Source organism: Micropterus salmoides, unplaced genomic scaffold (genome assembly GCF_014851395.1).
Source record: "Micropterus salmoides isolate LMB-PRFRI ecotype aquatic unplaced genomic scaffold, ASM1485139v1 Ms_hic_scaffold_14, whole genome shotgun sequence".
In the NCBI taxonomy this organism is placed as follows: Eukaryota; Metazoa; Chordata; class Actinopteri; order Centrarchiformes; family Centrarchidae; genus Micropterus; species Micropterus salmoides.
Window position 1 is genome coordinate 5,537,376 of NW_024040485.1, and position 16,941 is coordinate 5,554,316.

The window sequence follows — 16,941 nt, forward strand, 5'->3', positions numbered from 1 at the left end:
TGCACACACATGTTTACAGCTTACCCTCTATCAGTTATGAGCCTTTCTGCTGAAGCTGGCATTGAGGCCTTGACCCATAGCTAGAGGGTCCCACGTAAACCGCCTATCAGGGCAGCTGTGTTGTAAAGAGGCCGGGCGGCTGTGTTACATATCATTGAGATTAGCAGGATCACATATGACAGGTTCCTGGTCTTTAATAAGGCTGACTGGCTCTGGCTTTTCCATTGTGTGTGTGCGTCTGGAGTTAATAGCTGGCTAAGCTGGTGCTGCTGCTGTGTTTTATGTTCTAGCTTTATAAACCAACTACCTGGTTGTTTTGGGATGGATGAAATGAATTTAGGCAGTTACTGCAGTAATATTATGCCTAGATGGTCATGCTTTGACCTCCATAAAGATAAAGTGGTATTCCAGTTTGCTTTGACAGTGCAGTTACCATCATAACCTAGCTAATGTGGACAGGATTTGTTTCATTTTGTCCCGATTGAATTTTGAGATTGAGTTTTTGTGTGTGTGTGTGTGTGTGTATATATGTGTTTTTTATCATATCCCTCAACAAATACAATTCTGAATTTTTATGCTGACCTTAAAGTTTTCCCATGTAAGCAGAAAAAGGTTTTCAGAACCAAACTGAGGGTAGCTTTGGGACTGGAAAGAGTTGCAGGTTTGACCTTTTTTTGAGTTTTAGAGATAAGACCGTCCCCAGGAATTTCCTGGCAGTTAGAAAGTTGAAAAGTCAACATCTGAGTCAACGTTGCCCTGCTGGTCCTTCATTCACCGACCCTGACGCCTCTATTACCTGCTTGAGAAGGAAAATGTGTTAATTACTTTCCTCTGTTGGAGGCCATATATATTTCACACTAACCTGTCTTCTCATTTCCACATACAGAACTGTGCAAGAGTTTTAGGCAGGTGTGGAAAAAATGCTGTAAAGTAAGAATGCTTTCAAATAGACATATTAATAGATTATAGTTATCAATTAACAAAATGCAAACTGAGTGAGCAGAAGAAAAACCTCAATCAGATTAATATTTGGTGTGACCACCCTTTGCCTTCCACACAGCATCATTTCTTCTAGGTATACTTGACCAATGTTTTTGAAGGAACTCGGCAGGCAGGTTGGCCCAAACATTGTGAAGACCTAACCACATGCCTTCTGTGGATTCATGCAGCGTCGGTTGCTTATCTCTGTTCATGTAATCCCAGACACTCAATGATGTTACGATCGGGGCTCTGTGGGGGCCATACCATCACTTCCCGGACTCCTTGTTCTTCTTTACTCTGAAGATAGTTCTTAATGACTTTCGCTGTATGTTTGGGGTGTAGGGCAGTCAGATGCCTCCCTAATGGTACTGCATGATCAAGTATCTGCGTGTACTTCTCATCATTGTGGATTCTGACCAAATCCCCAACTCCGTTTGCAGAAATGCAGCGATGAGTCATTTTAATGCCCGTGTTCAGTTAAGTTTGACTCTCGACTAAGTCTAAAATGTCTCAACATTCTCAAAACTAAAACAATAAACTACAGGAAGAGATAGCAAATATTACAGATGTTGCAACTATTACCGTTACTGAGATGACGAGATTTCTATGAACCTGCAGGACCTCTGATTACCACCTAGGTTTTGCATTTTTTTTTACCGTTGGAATACCTGAAATATTTTTCATATACAGAAAAAGAAAACCCAACTATCAGTAAATCAACATCCTTATGAATGTTTAAACGACAAGGAAAAAAACATTCAATATTTGGAAAAAGCTACATTAAATAAAATTCAAGTTGCCAACAGGACCTGACAACCTACAAACCCTCACTCTACATGCTTGACAGCTGGTTGTAAGTCTAAAACTTTTCATATTTAATCACTAAACCTTTTAGACTCCGTAACATCTAATAAAGTTACAGTCGTTAAGCAAATAGTTGTGAGTGACCAGCATTTGTTCAGTGTACCATGAGTAAGTTACACTGAAGGGTGGGTTGTTTGATGTGAGCGCTGCGGTGCTGCAATGGGGGGGGCTCTTGTGGTACTGCTCTTGTGGTACTGCTCACCGTTCATCACTAGTCTTTGTTCGTTGTTATGAATAATACATCAGAGGCACATTAGTTTGATTCATATTGCTGTTGGCTCCGCTGTAAGCCCGCTCTTGGCTCTGCCCTCACTTATAATGTTTTATGTTTTATCTGGGTTGAATGTATCTGGGTTGCTTTTCCAGTGTCAACAACGCATTTGATCAGTTCATAGACAAAGCACGCTGGACTTTAAAGAACTTCATCCTGCGGGCCATTTCCCCCTGCACTGATAGAACTAGGTCACTTGTTCACAATGGACCTCTCACACTCATCCATCTTCCCCCCCTCCCCCCCCCGTTCTCTCCTCACTCCCCAGTAACCGGCTAGCCCCTAGCAACCACGACCGGATACAGAGGCTGAGGCAGGAGTTCCAGCAGTCCCAGAACGTCCCTGACGACCCGGACGACCGTAGGAGGACCTACAGCTTCGAGCAGCCGTGGGTGAGTGTCTGAAATGACAGGAGCCTGTCTGCCGGAGAAGATGGTTAGACTGTAGGACTGTTCATGTCAAGAAACGACCTCTACCAGACCACGACTCTGGACATGTAACTTCAAATGCTAGCCTGAGGAAAGAGCTAACAGTGTTAGCACCCGACAGTACCCGTGGCTAACTGGAGTATGGTGCTAACCATCACTAACCCCACTACTACCAGCTATGAACAAGACTGATGATATCACCCTGTCCCCACCTTAGGATTACCATTAACCTCCATGGGCCTTCCTGGCTAATTGTGCTAATGCTAACACCCCTCACCCTCAAATGTTCAACCACCTGCATGCAGGAGTTTGCACACCTCCTGAACCAACCATCACTAACCCCACCCACCTGTCACAATCTACTCATTGTTCCTGTTTTTGTGTGTCACCCACATGGAACCGCCCGCCACCTCATGGATTTGGGTTTGTCTTCACGTTGTTTCTGTGTACGGGGGGGGGTCTCATTGTACACCCTTTGTTTTAACTGTGCCTTTTTACAGTTTAAAGGTGAGGTTGTGTACGTGACATTTATTTAATCCAAAGTTTCACTGGTTAACAAGAGGGGATAATTAGTGCATTCTGAAGCAACATGGGGTAATAATAAACGAGCAAAATCTGAATGCCTTCAAAGTTTTTTGGAGTGATGAAATCGCTTGTCATATTTTTAGTATTTATTTTAGTCCTCCCTGCTTCCTTGCACCAAAACTCAAGTGCACTTGGTTTTACATTATTTTACATAACAAATCATGATGATTATATGAACAGTCAGCTGTAGCAAATGAAAAATTTTAAAGACGAGATTTTACTACTTTTTTTTAATTGGTAGCATCTCTGTGTTATGTGTATTATATTATTGTTTTACACACTAAAGGAGTCATTTTCACCACATACCTTTATCTAGTCTGGGACAGCACACATTTTTGTTGATTTCACACAAATTCTATCACAACATATTCTAATACAAACACATTATGACATGTTACATGTTAGTGTAATGAATTTAAGCTCGTGATAAGTAGCACAAATTTGTGTTGTCCCAAACTAGACACTAGGTGTGATGTAAATTGCGTGCTTTACAACAAATTATATAAATTTTCCTTGTTGGTTGTTTCTATACAAGGTCATTTTCCACACACAACTGTGTTTTTGTATATTTCTATATGAACTCTTTTTACTGCTGGTGTCTACACTACAATGTCCCACTGTAGCTTTGCCCCATCTCTGGTATGCAATGAGAGAATTTGGTCCTATGATTAATAAATTAAATGATAAAGTTACAGCTTACGAACCACATATTGTATGCTCTGGCCTTTTTCTAGCTGATAAATCCAATAAAAATGTATGGTTTTGTTTTGCATTCGGCAGAGTCATGAGTCTTAATGGGTTCGAAGGACTGGTGCACATTCCAGCTGGCATTGTACAGCAAAAGCAGCACAGTGTGGGAAAGAAGTGCGCAGGTCACCTCTCCCTTTGTCGCTAAACAACCGAGCATGCTCTCAATTAAAGAGCCCAACAATACTGCAGCATTATGTTTGCTTACATCAACTGCAGCACATTCACTATTGTCACAAGTCTCATTTTCCCATGTCAACTCAGTATTAGGTAAACCACACTCTGAAAGTTAAGGATTCCAAAGAGAGCTTTTGAACATTAAAGGGTTCTTCACAAAATGATTGTTCATACAAATTTGTGTAAATTTACTGAAAACAACTTTTCCTAATCCGCCTCTTACTGTATGCAGTGGGGTTCAGCATAGATTTTCTGCAGTCTCTGGTCAGAACTATCCACCTATCCATTTTTTGGATTATTCTGCTTGGTTGCCAAGAAATCTTTGACATAGGACATGAAAATTTTCTATACTAGTGCTGTGCGATAGTAACATAAATGAGTTTTGGTACCCATACAAAACATTACGTTTTACAATACCTTACTTTGAGGAGTATAATAACATTTGTCTAAGCATGCGCAGCCATACAAGAACTTTGCTTAAATAAAAAATTGGGATTGAAATGAAAAGCTGCCTAATGCAAGAATAAGTAAAGTAATAAGTAAGTTTGCAAATCTCACTAAGCATTCAATTCTTACATTAAGTACTACTGAATATTTAATTCTATAAATAAATACATATATCAAACCAGCTTTTCTGTTGCTTTAACTGGGGGATCTTCCAGGAACCCTCAGTCTGAGGAACCCTCAAATGATCTTTTTAACGCCCTTTACCTTGTCAGAGTGCATCTCACGCTCAGGCTTGCTGTAGTAATTGCCTGTTATTAGGCTCATGGCCTGGCCATACTGGTGGGCCGTATGGAAAGCAGGAGAATGTGCCTTTGAAATTCAATTACCTCCCCCATGCATATATTACATTTTGTTGCTTCATCTGAGCGATGTGCAAGGAGCCAGTGTCCTTTTCCTTAATTCACCTACAACTGCCCCACTTACAGTGTATGCCAGGATAGTGCTGCATATGAGGTACTGCTTACATTTATATGCTGTTTTTAATATGGCAGGAAATGGTTATGCTAAAAATAAATCAAACAGATCAAATAGATCTTAGGTAGGTTTGCAGAAGAAAATATCTATTTTTGTGCTGAAATGGTTAGTCAGATAATCATTCATAGATCCATAGAGAAGTTAACATCGATAGAAGTTTTAAGTATTTTTCCTAGGTCCAGATTCTGAGATTTGTTACCTTTCTGTTGTCATTGTTCATCATTGTAAATATCTTTACTTGTTTTGTCCAACCAACAGTCCAAAACTCAAAGTGAAGGCGCCGGCTCGGACTCCCTACTACTAAACTATAAATCAGCTGATCTAAAAGATAATAGTTTACTTGATATTAAAAACACAAGCTGTTTTCTTAACCGTCCCTATTTAGGCACATGACGTTCTCCAACATATATCAACAATATCTCCCGTTTGCGATGGGAGCCCCCTCCTCTTTTTCACCATAGTTTGGGGAGCAGGGGGGTGATTGTGGGTAGCACGGTCTAATTCCATCAGGATGACTGATGCTGGCTCTCACGGCAGCACCGCGCCAGCTTTATTGCACTCATTTATACCACTAGGGGAAAAGAGGAGTTCATTCACTTGATGCTGGGGGTTTAGAGAGGGCATAATATTTCCTCTTGTATTTTACTGCAACATTTTAATACTGCTATTATCTGGATTCCTGTAGGGTGTTTTCCCCCTCCCCTCTACAGTCACTGTGTTGAGGCAGATGAGCCAATATATTCCTACTGTAGGAATATTCAACAATCCTAAACTGCTAAGGGGATTTCTTTCTCATGTGAAAAATATTGGGACTGTAATTTACTCACGGGTAATTTTCAATTCAGCTATGCAATATAGTTGTGTGGGTACTCACCCTCCCTCTCAGCTGTATGCCAGCCTATCCTTGTGGTCGACTGAGCACTGAGGCAATGCCAATCAATTCCAGAGATGATTGCCCTCGGCTTCATTTGGTTTAAAGGGGAGTGTCTTTTTAGCACTCTTAATCGTTTTATGGCCTTCCCACCAACTGATGTCCACAGTGATCCCGCCAGGCTCTGAATACATTGCACAGCCATAAAAGTAATTAGATTGCCTTTGTGTTACGACACAATTATTGAACCCACACCACTAATGAACATTGGAGGAGCTGAAGGAGTTGTGGTACAAGCGTGGGCTGGACCTTGAGGTGGTGCTCTGCTGCTGAGAGCGATATTAGTGTATGCTCTATGTGTGGATGTGCACTCTCGTACATCATCCATCTTTGTGAGGACCAGTTTTTAGAACTTGACAGTGAAGACATTTTGTTCGGCTCTGTTTGGGTTACAGTTAGCTTTAGGTTAAGGTAAAAGGTGAGGGCTTATGTCAGGCACATAGTGTCAGAATGCCCCTCGTCCCACACCTTTCCAACTTCTTAATGTGGCGGGGAGGAGTAGCTTCCAACAGTTTTTAAAACTGAATCACACCTACTTTGCCCAGCAATTAGCCATGAACAGAGGGTTACGGAAGTAGGCAGGATTTGAACGTTTGTCCCAGGCAGCTGCTTCCGTCTTTTTCGGTGTGTAAAACCCAAGTGCAACACCATGTGTGCCTTTAAAGAGAGAATATATGAAAGTGTGTGCCATTATCCCCATTTGAAAAATAAATTCTGTGATACTACAGTGAGCGAGGACATACGGCTTTTAGAGAACAATCAGGTAGAAAATGGGATGCAGCCGGGGGGAGGCCAAGACGGCTATTGGGAACAGGTATAAATACCTTTGCCTTTAGACATGGTTGGGCAAACATTGTACAAACTAGTTTGTTTCAAGGATACTAAACCCCTTTGGGTTGGAATAAGAGATGCATTAGTATATTTTAATGAATGGCTGGGTGTTTGTGCATATGCCTGTATATACATTCATAAAATAAAAGAATAATTCCTTTAAAATTATATTTTGCACCTTAAAATCATTACAAACTTTCAGATATTTACAAATGTACATTTCACTCATCACGACTGTGTGTGCACATGTGACATAATAACATGAAGGTGATTATCTACTGTACAAGGCTGTTTGGCGAGGGAAGGGGGGGGACTGTCACAGTGTCACTACACCGAGTGTTATCTCCTTCATTAACACCCACTAACCTCCACATCGTCTCATCACTGCACCCCTGCTCTGAGTCTCCAGCATGGCCCCTCCCTCACTTCCCTTCCTGTCTGTCTGTGTCTCACCTTCATTTTGACCTGAGAAGAGACGAGCTCAGGGTGTGTCTGCCCAACTAAATGCTGGTAAGTGTCTGTGGTTTGGACTTGGGGGGGCGGGGGGCAGTGGGAGATTTTGTGAGGTGTCCTGTGTCAGGGACCGCTGCTAGTTTTAATGGGCTACTGTGTGGAAACCGTGACTTCAAGTGTGTTGATTTTCAGTTATCCGAGGAGGGTAAAAATTTTGCATGAATTTGTTAATTAGGAAAAAAAATACGAGATTTTCATTTGTTCTAGCAGACATAATGCCTTTTATTCATACAGTACCTGATTCATAATGAATTCATCCTAATTATGATATCTGAGCTTGATTAAACCCATCATAAGAGATAGATTTGAGTGTCTCATTGCTTTGGGGTAAAAATCTTTTATTTTTAAACATCAGTTTTTCAAAAAAAATTTTTTATAGATGATACATATTTATCACCCACAGGTGCCCCAAGCAAAAATACAGGATGAAAATTACCATAGCTGGAGTGGAAACCAAAAAGCCTTAAACATGAAAATATTTTAATTTACAATATAATCTTTTATTTATTTATTATTTACACTAACTTGTGTTAGAGTGTTAGAACATCTCCCGTTCATGCATCTATCTTGCATTAGCGCTGCAGACAGTTCAGCATCCTCAATATTTAAGTGAACACAGAAAATTCATCAATATGTATTTAACTCTGGGTGTGTCAACGCAAAGTAACTGTCACAAACAAAAATGTATGGTCTGAGATCAATAAAATAATATTAAATTTAAACACTGTCCACAATGTGCTCATTTCTACTCATTGTATTGGGCGGGATTTCAATCAAGTGTGAATTCTTGTCAAATAAAAACACATATATGGAGTAGTAATTATCACAATGGGGACATCAGAGTTAACCAAGCTGCCATCTTGCTGTTTTCAGTCAAACACCAGCAGCAATGGTCCGGGTGGGTACAGCCAACCGGGTCGCCACTCGGTGTCGGTCGAGGTTCAGATGCAAAGGCAGAGACAGGAGGAGAGAGACTCGTTCGCCCAGGCACAGCGGCAGTACAGCTCCCTGCCACGGTAAGAGTGATGGACGGAGAGAGAGCGCATGTGGGTGTGACAGGCTTGATATAATGTTGTGTTTCTGTCTAACAATATACATGTGCTAAGAGATTGTGTTGTGTTTGTTAGACATTGTGTGTGTGTTAGTACATGTTGAATCTTCTTGTGTTCCTGCTGTTTGTCTTATATGAAACGTGTCCAGGAGGTTCTCTGCGTGTTCTGTAGACTTGTAATTTGATATAATGTGCCATAATGTATCAAGAGCGTGCGTGCGTGCTCGTACATGCCTGTCAGATTATGTCAGATTCAATGTAATGGCCTTGTGACAGTAATGATAGCAGATTATATATAGAACATCTGAATAAGAAACGGGTCTATAGCTGGCCAGTTTCATCCCACAGACCTACACACACACACACACACACACACACACACACACACAGCTTTGAAATGGACAGATCATATTACCCTCTCACACAGATCTGACATGATTGCTTTCCTCTCCGTTAATGTAATTCCCTTTGATCTGCATGCTATGACTGCCTGTTGTTACAGGAAGTGCTAGGGTGTGTGTGTGTGTGTGTGTGTGTGTGTGTGTGTGTGTGGTGAGGGATAGCGGGTACAGGAAGTGACTTATTGGAGACATGGGGACATTTTTCTTTATTTTAAAAGTGAATATTTGTGGGCATTGCTTACATTTGGGCTTAAAATGTTTGTTTGTTTATTTTTTAGTTTAGGTTTGGTAGTTGTAACGTTGAATTTCTGCCTTCAGAGTGAACATTTCATTTGGACGTTTGAAGTCAATAGACAAAACCTTGCTCTCCGTGGTGTGAAATGAGTTGGAAAAAATGATCACTCAAGTTAAAATATTGGAATTCTTTATAATACAAAACCATTTCAGAAATCGTATATTGTAAGTTGTTTAAAAGACAAAATTTTGTATTTCAAATCAGAATCGCTTCATTATCAAGTTAAAGTAAAATCCAAACCAAAAAGTGTCGTTTGTTTAAACTTTCAAAATATTTTTTTGTCCAGTTTAGAATGCTCTCAAAATACCATTTTGTTCTGCCAAATAAGATGTCTTTCAAAATTTACCAATTAAATTGACAGGACTACCACCTTCACTGTTTGTTACCGTATCACTTGGTTTAATCAAACATGGTTGCCATTGGTAATGGAATTTCTTCTTCTACAATAATGTCAGGTCATGTGAATTTACACAGGGTTTGTAATCTATACATACAAAACAGTAGTATTGACAGGCCCTCGATTCTAAGTAGCAAAAAAAAATTTGATGCACGTGAGCTGGAAAGATGATATTAACTTGACTTGATGTTGTAACTTGACTGTGAATAGATGGAGCAACTCAGTCAATAGACTTATACTGTAGAGAAATTAATGGAAACCAATGGCTGCCTGGAAAAGCATAAAAATATATTAAATTATCCACTTATAACTGGAAAACCTGCATTAAAAATTGTCAAAATGTTAAGTACTTATGCGCAAACGCCAGAATGTTCAGGCATGAACTGTCCAGGAGGAAATAAAGTTATTATATTTCCCTAAGCAGGCTGTAATCACTCGCTCAAACTCTCAAACACCCTGCAAGGTCAAACCAAGCAGAGGTGTGCTGCTGCACATCATCAACTTACCGTACATATACAACATTAAATACATTATCTTCTATTACTTCACCATCTTACTCTAATCCACTGTTATTGACATAAATCCCTTCCTTGATAAATATTGCAGGCAGCTTTGCTGAAAGATTAATGAACTACCGCCTCGCTCCAGCGGCCAGAGGCAACATGCTGTGGCCCTGTCCCTGCACTTCTCCATTAATTCCATTAAGAAAGTGTTCTGTTTGGATAAACCCTGCTGTAGTATCTTGAGAACATTTAACTATTGTTTGACTTAGAGCATACCATCGTGTGAAGTCAGAGGCTGAGACAGAGTAAATATGGTGTTTAGGAGATCACCACCTTGATGGGATGCATATGGGCCCAATGTTTTACTTGGAGGGCAAAATCCTTCATAAGAGCATGACTGGATTGTGAATGGAGACGTGATTAATGGTGGTCGCATTCCTTAAAAAACAGCTTTCATTTTAGATAAAGGTCAGTTCCCTTCTGGGCGAGACCCTTCCCCTAAACAAGGAGCTGTGAGTAAAAATAAACCGCTGCCATTTGAAACGGTGACGGCGGATGAAGGGCCCATTGAGCACCATTGATTTCAGAGCCAAAATAATGCCATTATGGGAGGTTAAAGGCTGGCTACAACAGCTGCAGCGGCATTTGGTCTCACTTGTGTCTGCATGCATGCATATGTGTCACAATCACATGTCTATCTAACCTGCACTACAACCTCTCACAAAGTCTCCCTCTTTTCTCTTAGTCTCACTCTGTCACCTTTCCCGCTATTTATTTATTTATTTTTTATCATCTGTCATGCTTCGGCGTGTGTATGCACAGAATATAGAACAGTATACATCTTTCTGTATTTATCACACATGTACAAGCTCCCCTTTGGCACGGCATCAGACAGAGAGAGCAATCTGGTTTGCATTTCTCAGCAGGGAGGCAGACCGGCTTTGGCCTCTTTGTCAACATATGAAATGAAATCAGATGCCAGGGACGCCTGTCTCTGAAAATTGGAATCACTCAACCGTGTGCAAGAATAAACCTGGGCTATATTCTCCTATCTCACCGATCGAGAAGCGTATCCATTCCCAATTTCATTCAATCTCTGTTGAATAAAAACAAAGGTCTTTTCTATTCTCATTAAGGATTTTTTTCTCCCCTTCCTACTCAAATCCAAACACAAGAATAATACGATTTCTTCTCAGCTGGCTGATAAACCTGCTAATTATGCATGGCTCAGAGTCAAAAGCCCATTGATGCTTTGGTGTGTCATCATCTTCTCTCTTTGCTCTGGTTTTGCCTTGCCCTCAAGATAAATGGGTGGAGCTGTAGGGCTTGGGACACTCATGCATATCGTATGGGCTCATACTCACACACACACACACACAAAGGCAGGGTTGCCACAAAGAGGCTAGCCAAGCAGAAATGAGAGGTGATGTCACACATCTGGATTTTTCGCCCCACATCTTTCTGGTAAAGGGCGAGGCAGCCCCCCCAGACGCATGATAACTAACTGTGCCTTTAAGACACTTGTGTTAGGTGTCAAATATCAGCCTTGGTGAATCCATTGTGGGCAAAATGGTCGCCTCATTTTTCCATCTGCGAAAGGTTTGCTGTTACTGTCTGTCAGATCCAATGGTTGTTTATGTCAGTCTTGAAATGGGCCTAATGCGCTTAAAGGGGGCTTTGACATGGTTAGGTATCTCTGTATGTTGTTACCGTGGGCTGGTGCTTGCCCTGAGGCAGTTTGTGAGGCTGTAATGGTGCCTCTTATCCATTCGATGTGATCTGTTGGCTACCACGTAGCTGACAGAAAAATCTTTTTTCAACAAACATCTTAACGCAAGGCCCTCTCCTAAAAGGTAATATGTAGGATGTGAACAAACATTTCTGTTGCAGGCAATATTTTTGCCACCATGCCAGGCCACGAGATGTGGCTCAGAGGGTTGATGTTGTGTGTCATGAAGAAATAAAGTGTTTGAGAAAGAAAGAATGAGAGAGCATCCCAGTTTCTCAATGACACAGATCTGTGTGGGGGGGGGGAAAGTGCATTAATAGTTACTGTGCAAAATGGGAACCTTTAGAAGCTAATGAAGCATAACTTTCCGAGTTTCACATTTGTGAGTGTAATAAAAACAAATATAAGTGAATTAAACGGTAGTTGGGTGCAGCCCACAGTCTGACCACTCTACACTTTGTTTTCATCACAAAGTAATGAAGGTGAGTTCAGTGCCCTAACTCCCAAATATAAATTTAAAAAAGAACGACAAAACCCATCAAAATGTCTTTTTTTTAATGTTTTACAATATCGATTCCTAGAACATTAACAGTGCCCTCTTTACACGCTCAATACAACATGAACTGTACTGCTAGCATGACAAATTATGGCTACCATATTCTGATAATAACTATATATGGCATGTTAGCTGAGACTTGCAGTGACTATGCTTATGAAAGCATAGGCTTTAAATGATGACTCTGTCATTTCTGTTTATGTTTAAGGAATCATGAAACCAAAAGTCAAACCACATCCCACATGTTCCTGTCCTGTTTCCTCTCTCCGCACCAGGCAACCCAGGAAGAATCCCAGCTCCATCTCCCAGGACTCCTGGGATAAGGCATACCCACCTGGCGAGGGCTTCCAGACAGCAAAGGACAACCCCCGGTACTCCAGCTACCAGGGCTCCAGGAACGGCTACCCGGGCGGCGTTGGGGTCAACGCCAGAGTCCTTCTGGAAGCCCAGGAGCTGCTGAGGCAGGAGCAGAGGCGCAGAGAGCAGGAAGCCAAAGGGAAGTTAATGCAGGAGAGCACCAGTAACAGCAGCTATGAGGGGTACTCCACAATGCACCTGAAGGACCCAGCCTCCCCCAAGGGCCCGTACCGCCACGATGTGCCACCTTCGCCTTCCCAGTTAGCAAGGCTTAATAGATTGGGGTCAGAGAAAGGAAGACTTTTTTATTCTTGATGAGTATTATTGGACTGATGGATGAAGAGCGGAACAGAGAACTTAAGTTTTAAGAGCAAAGGGGGTTTCCTTAAAGAAACCGCAAAAGTGGACGCTACAAATCTTGACAAAGGGACAACCTTAGAGGTCTTATAGCTTAGCAATGATCCTAGAGGTAAACAGTTGTGAAGTGTACTCAGTATGTGGGTGTTTGTGTTCAATCCCTCGCTGTGCCGATGACCTATACCAGTAGTCACTCAGTCCCTCCTACAAACACGAGACACTCAGTGCCTTCTCTGCATTCACAAACACGATGCTTGTTCACAGTCGTTCAGGACTCTGATTCATCGAGTTCTGGCACTGTCACGGACCGACAATCAAATGGGCAGACAGGCAAGTGAGTGGGTGTTCTTCTGAGCCCCGGGGGAGGCGTAAGTTTCTGTGTGGGTTTGTGTGCGGAGAGGTACATGTTTCACAGTCAAGTGTGCCGTGACTTTACAAAATGTCCCATGGATGACTCTTCCCATCGGTCACAAATCACCCTTTCTTCGCTTCACTAAAGTTAACATTCAACCCCTACCGACGCTGCTGGCGTTTCTCTGCAATCTGTTTTTTTTTTTTCTACTTCCAGTGTTTTCTCCTCAGCGATCGAGCTCTCTCACTCGAGCACTCCCCGGGGAGCAGAGAAAACAAGGCAAAGTGTATGAAAGAAGCAGGGCACGGTGTGTGAGTTATTAATAAAAAAGCCCCCCTCATAAATGATTCATATCGTGTGTTATCTCTGTGGAGGAGACCCAGGCAGAGAGGGAAGACAGCTCTGATCCTTTGCCTGGCCCCCCTGCGCCGCCCTGGGCTTGATTCGCTGGCCCGCCTGCCTGTCTGTCTGGAGCTCTGGCGCCCATCCTCTCGTTGTTCTCGTCGTCTCTCTGTTCATTACCTTTCTTTCTTTCTTCTACCTCAACACCACCTTTATCCTCCTCTTCCACTCCCCTCCTTGCTCATCTCCCACCTTCCTCTCATCTCATTTCACCGCTCCCCTTCCCGTAAGTCTTCCTCCTGCTACCCACTACCACCCTCCTCCTCGTCTCCCGAGTCAGGCTCTGCACTGAATTTTTCATCAATAGCCACCTGCTGCCTGCCAGAGCCAAAGAACGCTGCCACCAGAGGCACCGACAGAGGGCCCGGCTTCTGACATAAAGAGAGGAATAAAAGCAAAAGAAAAAGAGCCAGAATGTAGATGGATAAAGAGACAATGAGCCTCCCAGCGTGAGATTAGCTGGGGATTTTCTCCTGTTTTTAACAAAAGGCAAAATTGGCCTCCAGAGTTAATTGCTTTCAATTACTGTAATTGCTTTCTGCATTTTTACCATTTAAGCATTTAGCTGACACTTCTCCAGAATTCACAGAAATGTTTCTTTGAACTACTTTCTTCCAAAGAACTTGTATGAAAACATCTCACTATGTCACAGTCTGTGAATTATCCACAGTAAAGGCCTGGTCACACTAGAAAGTGCCACTAGTCAGACACATGTACGGTCACAATAGAGTTCGCTATGTGTCAGTCAGCAGACTCATTAGCTCAGGACAGGACAGTTAGTTCAAATAGTTTATTCTTTAATACATATTTGTACCGTCGACCCTCTTTAACCATGCGTCTTTTGCGGAGCAGTTTATACACCACCAGAGGAGGATTATACAAAAACAGATGGTGCAGTTCAACTATTTAGTGATAGCTTCTTTCATTCTGGACTCTGCAGCTTTCCATTTCCTCAAAGGTCAGTACTGTCGAGACAGATTGTTAATGGTCAACAGTGGAATTTGCCTGCCTAAAGTTGAACTTGATCCTAAAGTTTCATGTAGATTTACTTCGCCTAGTGAGCACATCTACAGATTGTGGCGATTCCGTTGACATGAATAGATTTTCCTGACATGCTCGTCTGACTGGGCCTTAAGCAGGACATTGTTTTGGTAAGAGATGTTGCTGAGGAGATGTTGATTTATTTTAAACGTACTTTTCAAAGGCTGTGAGGACCACAAATGAAATTGCATTTACCTCCATTGTATTTGGATGGAGACAGAATCTGAAAACCTGGACAAATTTAACCAAAACTAGCTGCATGACTACATAGCACTAGAGGTAAATCGTTTTGGTTTTGTTTTGGGGTTTTTTTGTATTTTGGGTTAAAAACCATTTAAACCAGTGACATTTGTGATTATGAATCACGCTAGCCCAATGGCTTGTTCCATTATGACCTGAGAGTATTTACATTTTCATTCCAATCAAACTCTACAGCAGCTGAATTGTATTTATTTTTTTTCATCCAGAGAGGAGGAACTAATCAGTCAAACTAGCCGCTATAGTTGTGGGTTGGAAAGAAGACCTTGGGCGTTGATGACACATGCAGAAAAATCCCTGCCGCAGCCCACCAGCTCACTGCTATAATTGTTGCAGTAGGTGGCAACCAATCCTCTTAGTCTGTACCTACCCTCCTTTGACATCACTAATGTTTGTGAAATGATTGTCTCTGCCTGCATGTGAACAAATGAGACCTAGCTGAGGTCGAACTTTAAACAAAAGGGAAATGCACAAAAAAAATCATCAAGCTGTGGAAAACAAACAGGCAGCACGTAATTGCCCTTCACTCCCCCACACTCTCCATATGCAGAGGGAAGCTGCATGATATACATTATCTCCTGTCGGTTAATGAAGGCCCTTGCTGGGGAAAGATACAGGCTTACTACGGGTAATAAATGATGAACGAAAAAGTAAGACGATGAAGAAAAAAGCCCTTTTCGATGGCATTATTCCAGTGTATAGACCTGTATTTTAACCTGAGGAAAGTTCACGATACTACTCTGTTTTAAGCTAACGAAAATGTCCCTTCTGCATTATGTATGTTACATGGGTGTAACAACACAAACAGACTATGGCCTCTTGCCAATGTGTTGTTAAATCCACGTGTCCCGTTACCAAATAAGATACAAACTGTGTAGGTGAAGTTAAACTCCACTCTGAATGGTTTTTTGTACAAAAAAGTGTTTGGTTGTAGTGGCCAGCACTTCCTGCTGTGAACACTAGTGTGTCTGGAAATGCAGTCTAGCGCATTTAGAAGGATGTATTTGACCTGTGCTCTACATGTCATGGACTTTTACTGTTCAGCTGTCCAGTTACAGGGTCCGGTGTTGATAAGTGCCTGAGATAATATCATAATATTTTACACAACTAGGGACACAATGTGATTTGTTTAACAGAGACACTATAGCACACAAACTACAGTGTGTTTTTAAAACATTTTTCATCATATTAAAATGTGTTTTGAGGTACTCCTTCCTGAACCTTTTTGATTTTATTTTATTTACAAGAGCCAACACTTACAAGCAGTTATCAGTCTACTTGTATCCCATTTGACATTGCCTTCAACCATGCTGTACAATGATGTGTTTTAAAGTATAAAAAATAATTGGAAGCTAATGGAAGCTTGGATGTGCAATGGTTTAGTTTTGGTTTTGTTTTTTTCCAGAAAACTTTTACATGATATATTAAGAAATGTAAACAGCCACTTTTCCTGTACATATCAAATTTAGAATAAAACGGAAGGCTGTTCCATCCTGTTTACAACCTCGCCTGCTTCTGCCTGTCCTACCTTTTCTTTCCTCTGCCCGGGCTTTCAACAGGGATCAAATGAGTTTTAAATTAAGCAGGAGGGACTCATTCTGCTGTCAAATGTCAAACCTGTCAGGTCTGCTTGCTCACCTCTTCTTCTGTGACCGTCAGAGAAGTTGACGAATACAGAAGAGATAACCTACGATGTGAAACACCATTAATTCCTGTGGGGAAATTGTGCAGCAGCTGATGTACAAATGTAACCGAAACCAACATTGGGCTTCTCTGCAACAACTGTGTCTCCCTGTGTAACCGATCTGTTGAACACACTGAGGTAATCTCCCTGAACACCATTGTGTTTCCTGTTATGAAGTCCAACCACATTCCCATTGTCCCTCACAGGGGATCTGTTGAGCAGCTCTCTGCTACTGTTGTTGTTCTGAAG

At 41.7% G+C, this 16,941-nt stretch overlaps 1 protein-coding gene across 9 annotated transcripts in view; it reads left to right on the forward strand.

The window, feature by feature from the left end:
- pard3ab (par-3 family cell polarity regulator alpha, b) overlaps window positions 1–16,515 on the forward strand; it is a 235,541-nt gene extending 219,026 nt beyond the window's left edge. For 8 of the 9 annotated variants that reach the window (XM_038717307.1, XM_038717314.1, XM_038717309.1 and 5 more), the window contains 3 exons: window positions 2,385–2,508; window positions 8,183–8,325; window positions 12,517–16,515. In XM_038717307.1, the coding sequence (XP_038573235.1) occupies window positions 2,385–2,508; window positions 8,183–8,325; window positions 12,517–12,913 (664 nt within the window). In that variant the 3' untranslated portion in view covers window positions 12,914–16,515. Of the gene's footprint in view, window positions 1–2,384; window positions 3,902–8,182; window positions 8,326–12,516 lie in introns of those variants that run through there. The other variant, XM_038717313.1, reaches the window with a different exon arrangement.
- The last annotated feature ends 426 nt before the right edge of the window (window positions 16,516–16,941 follow it).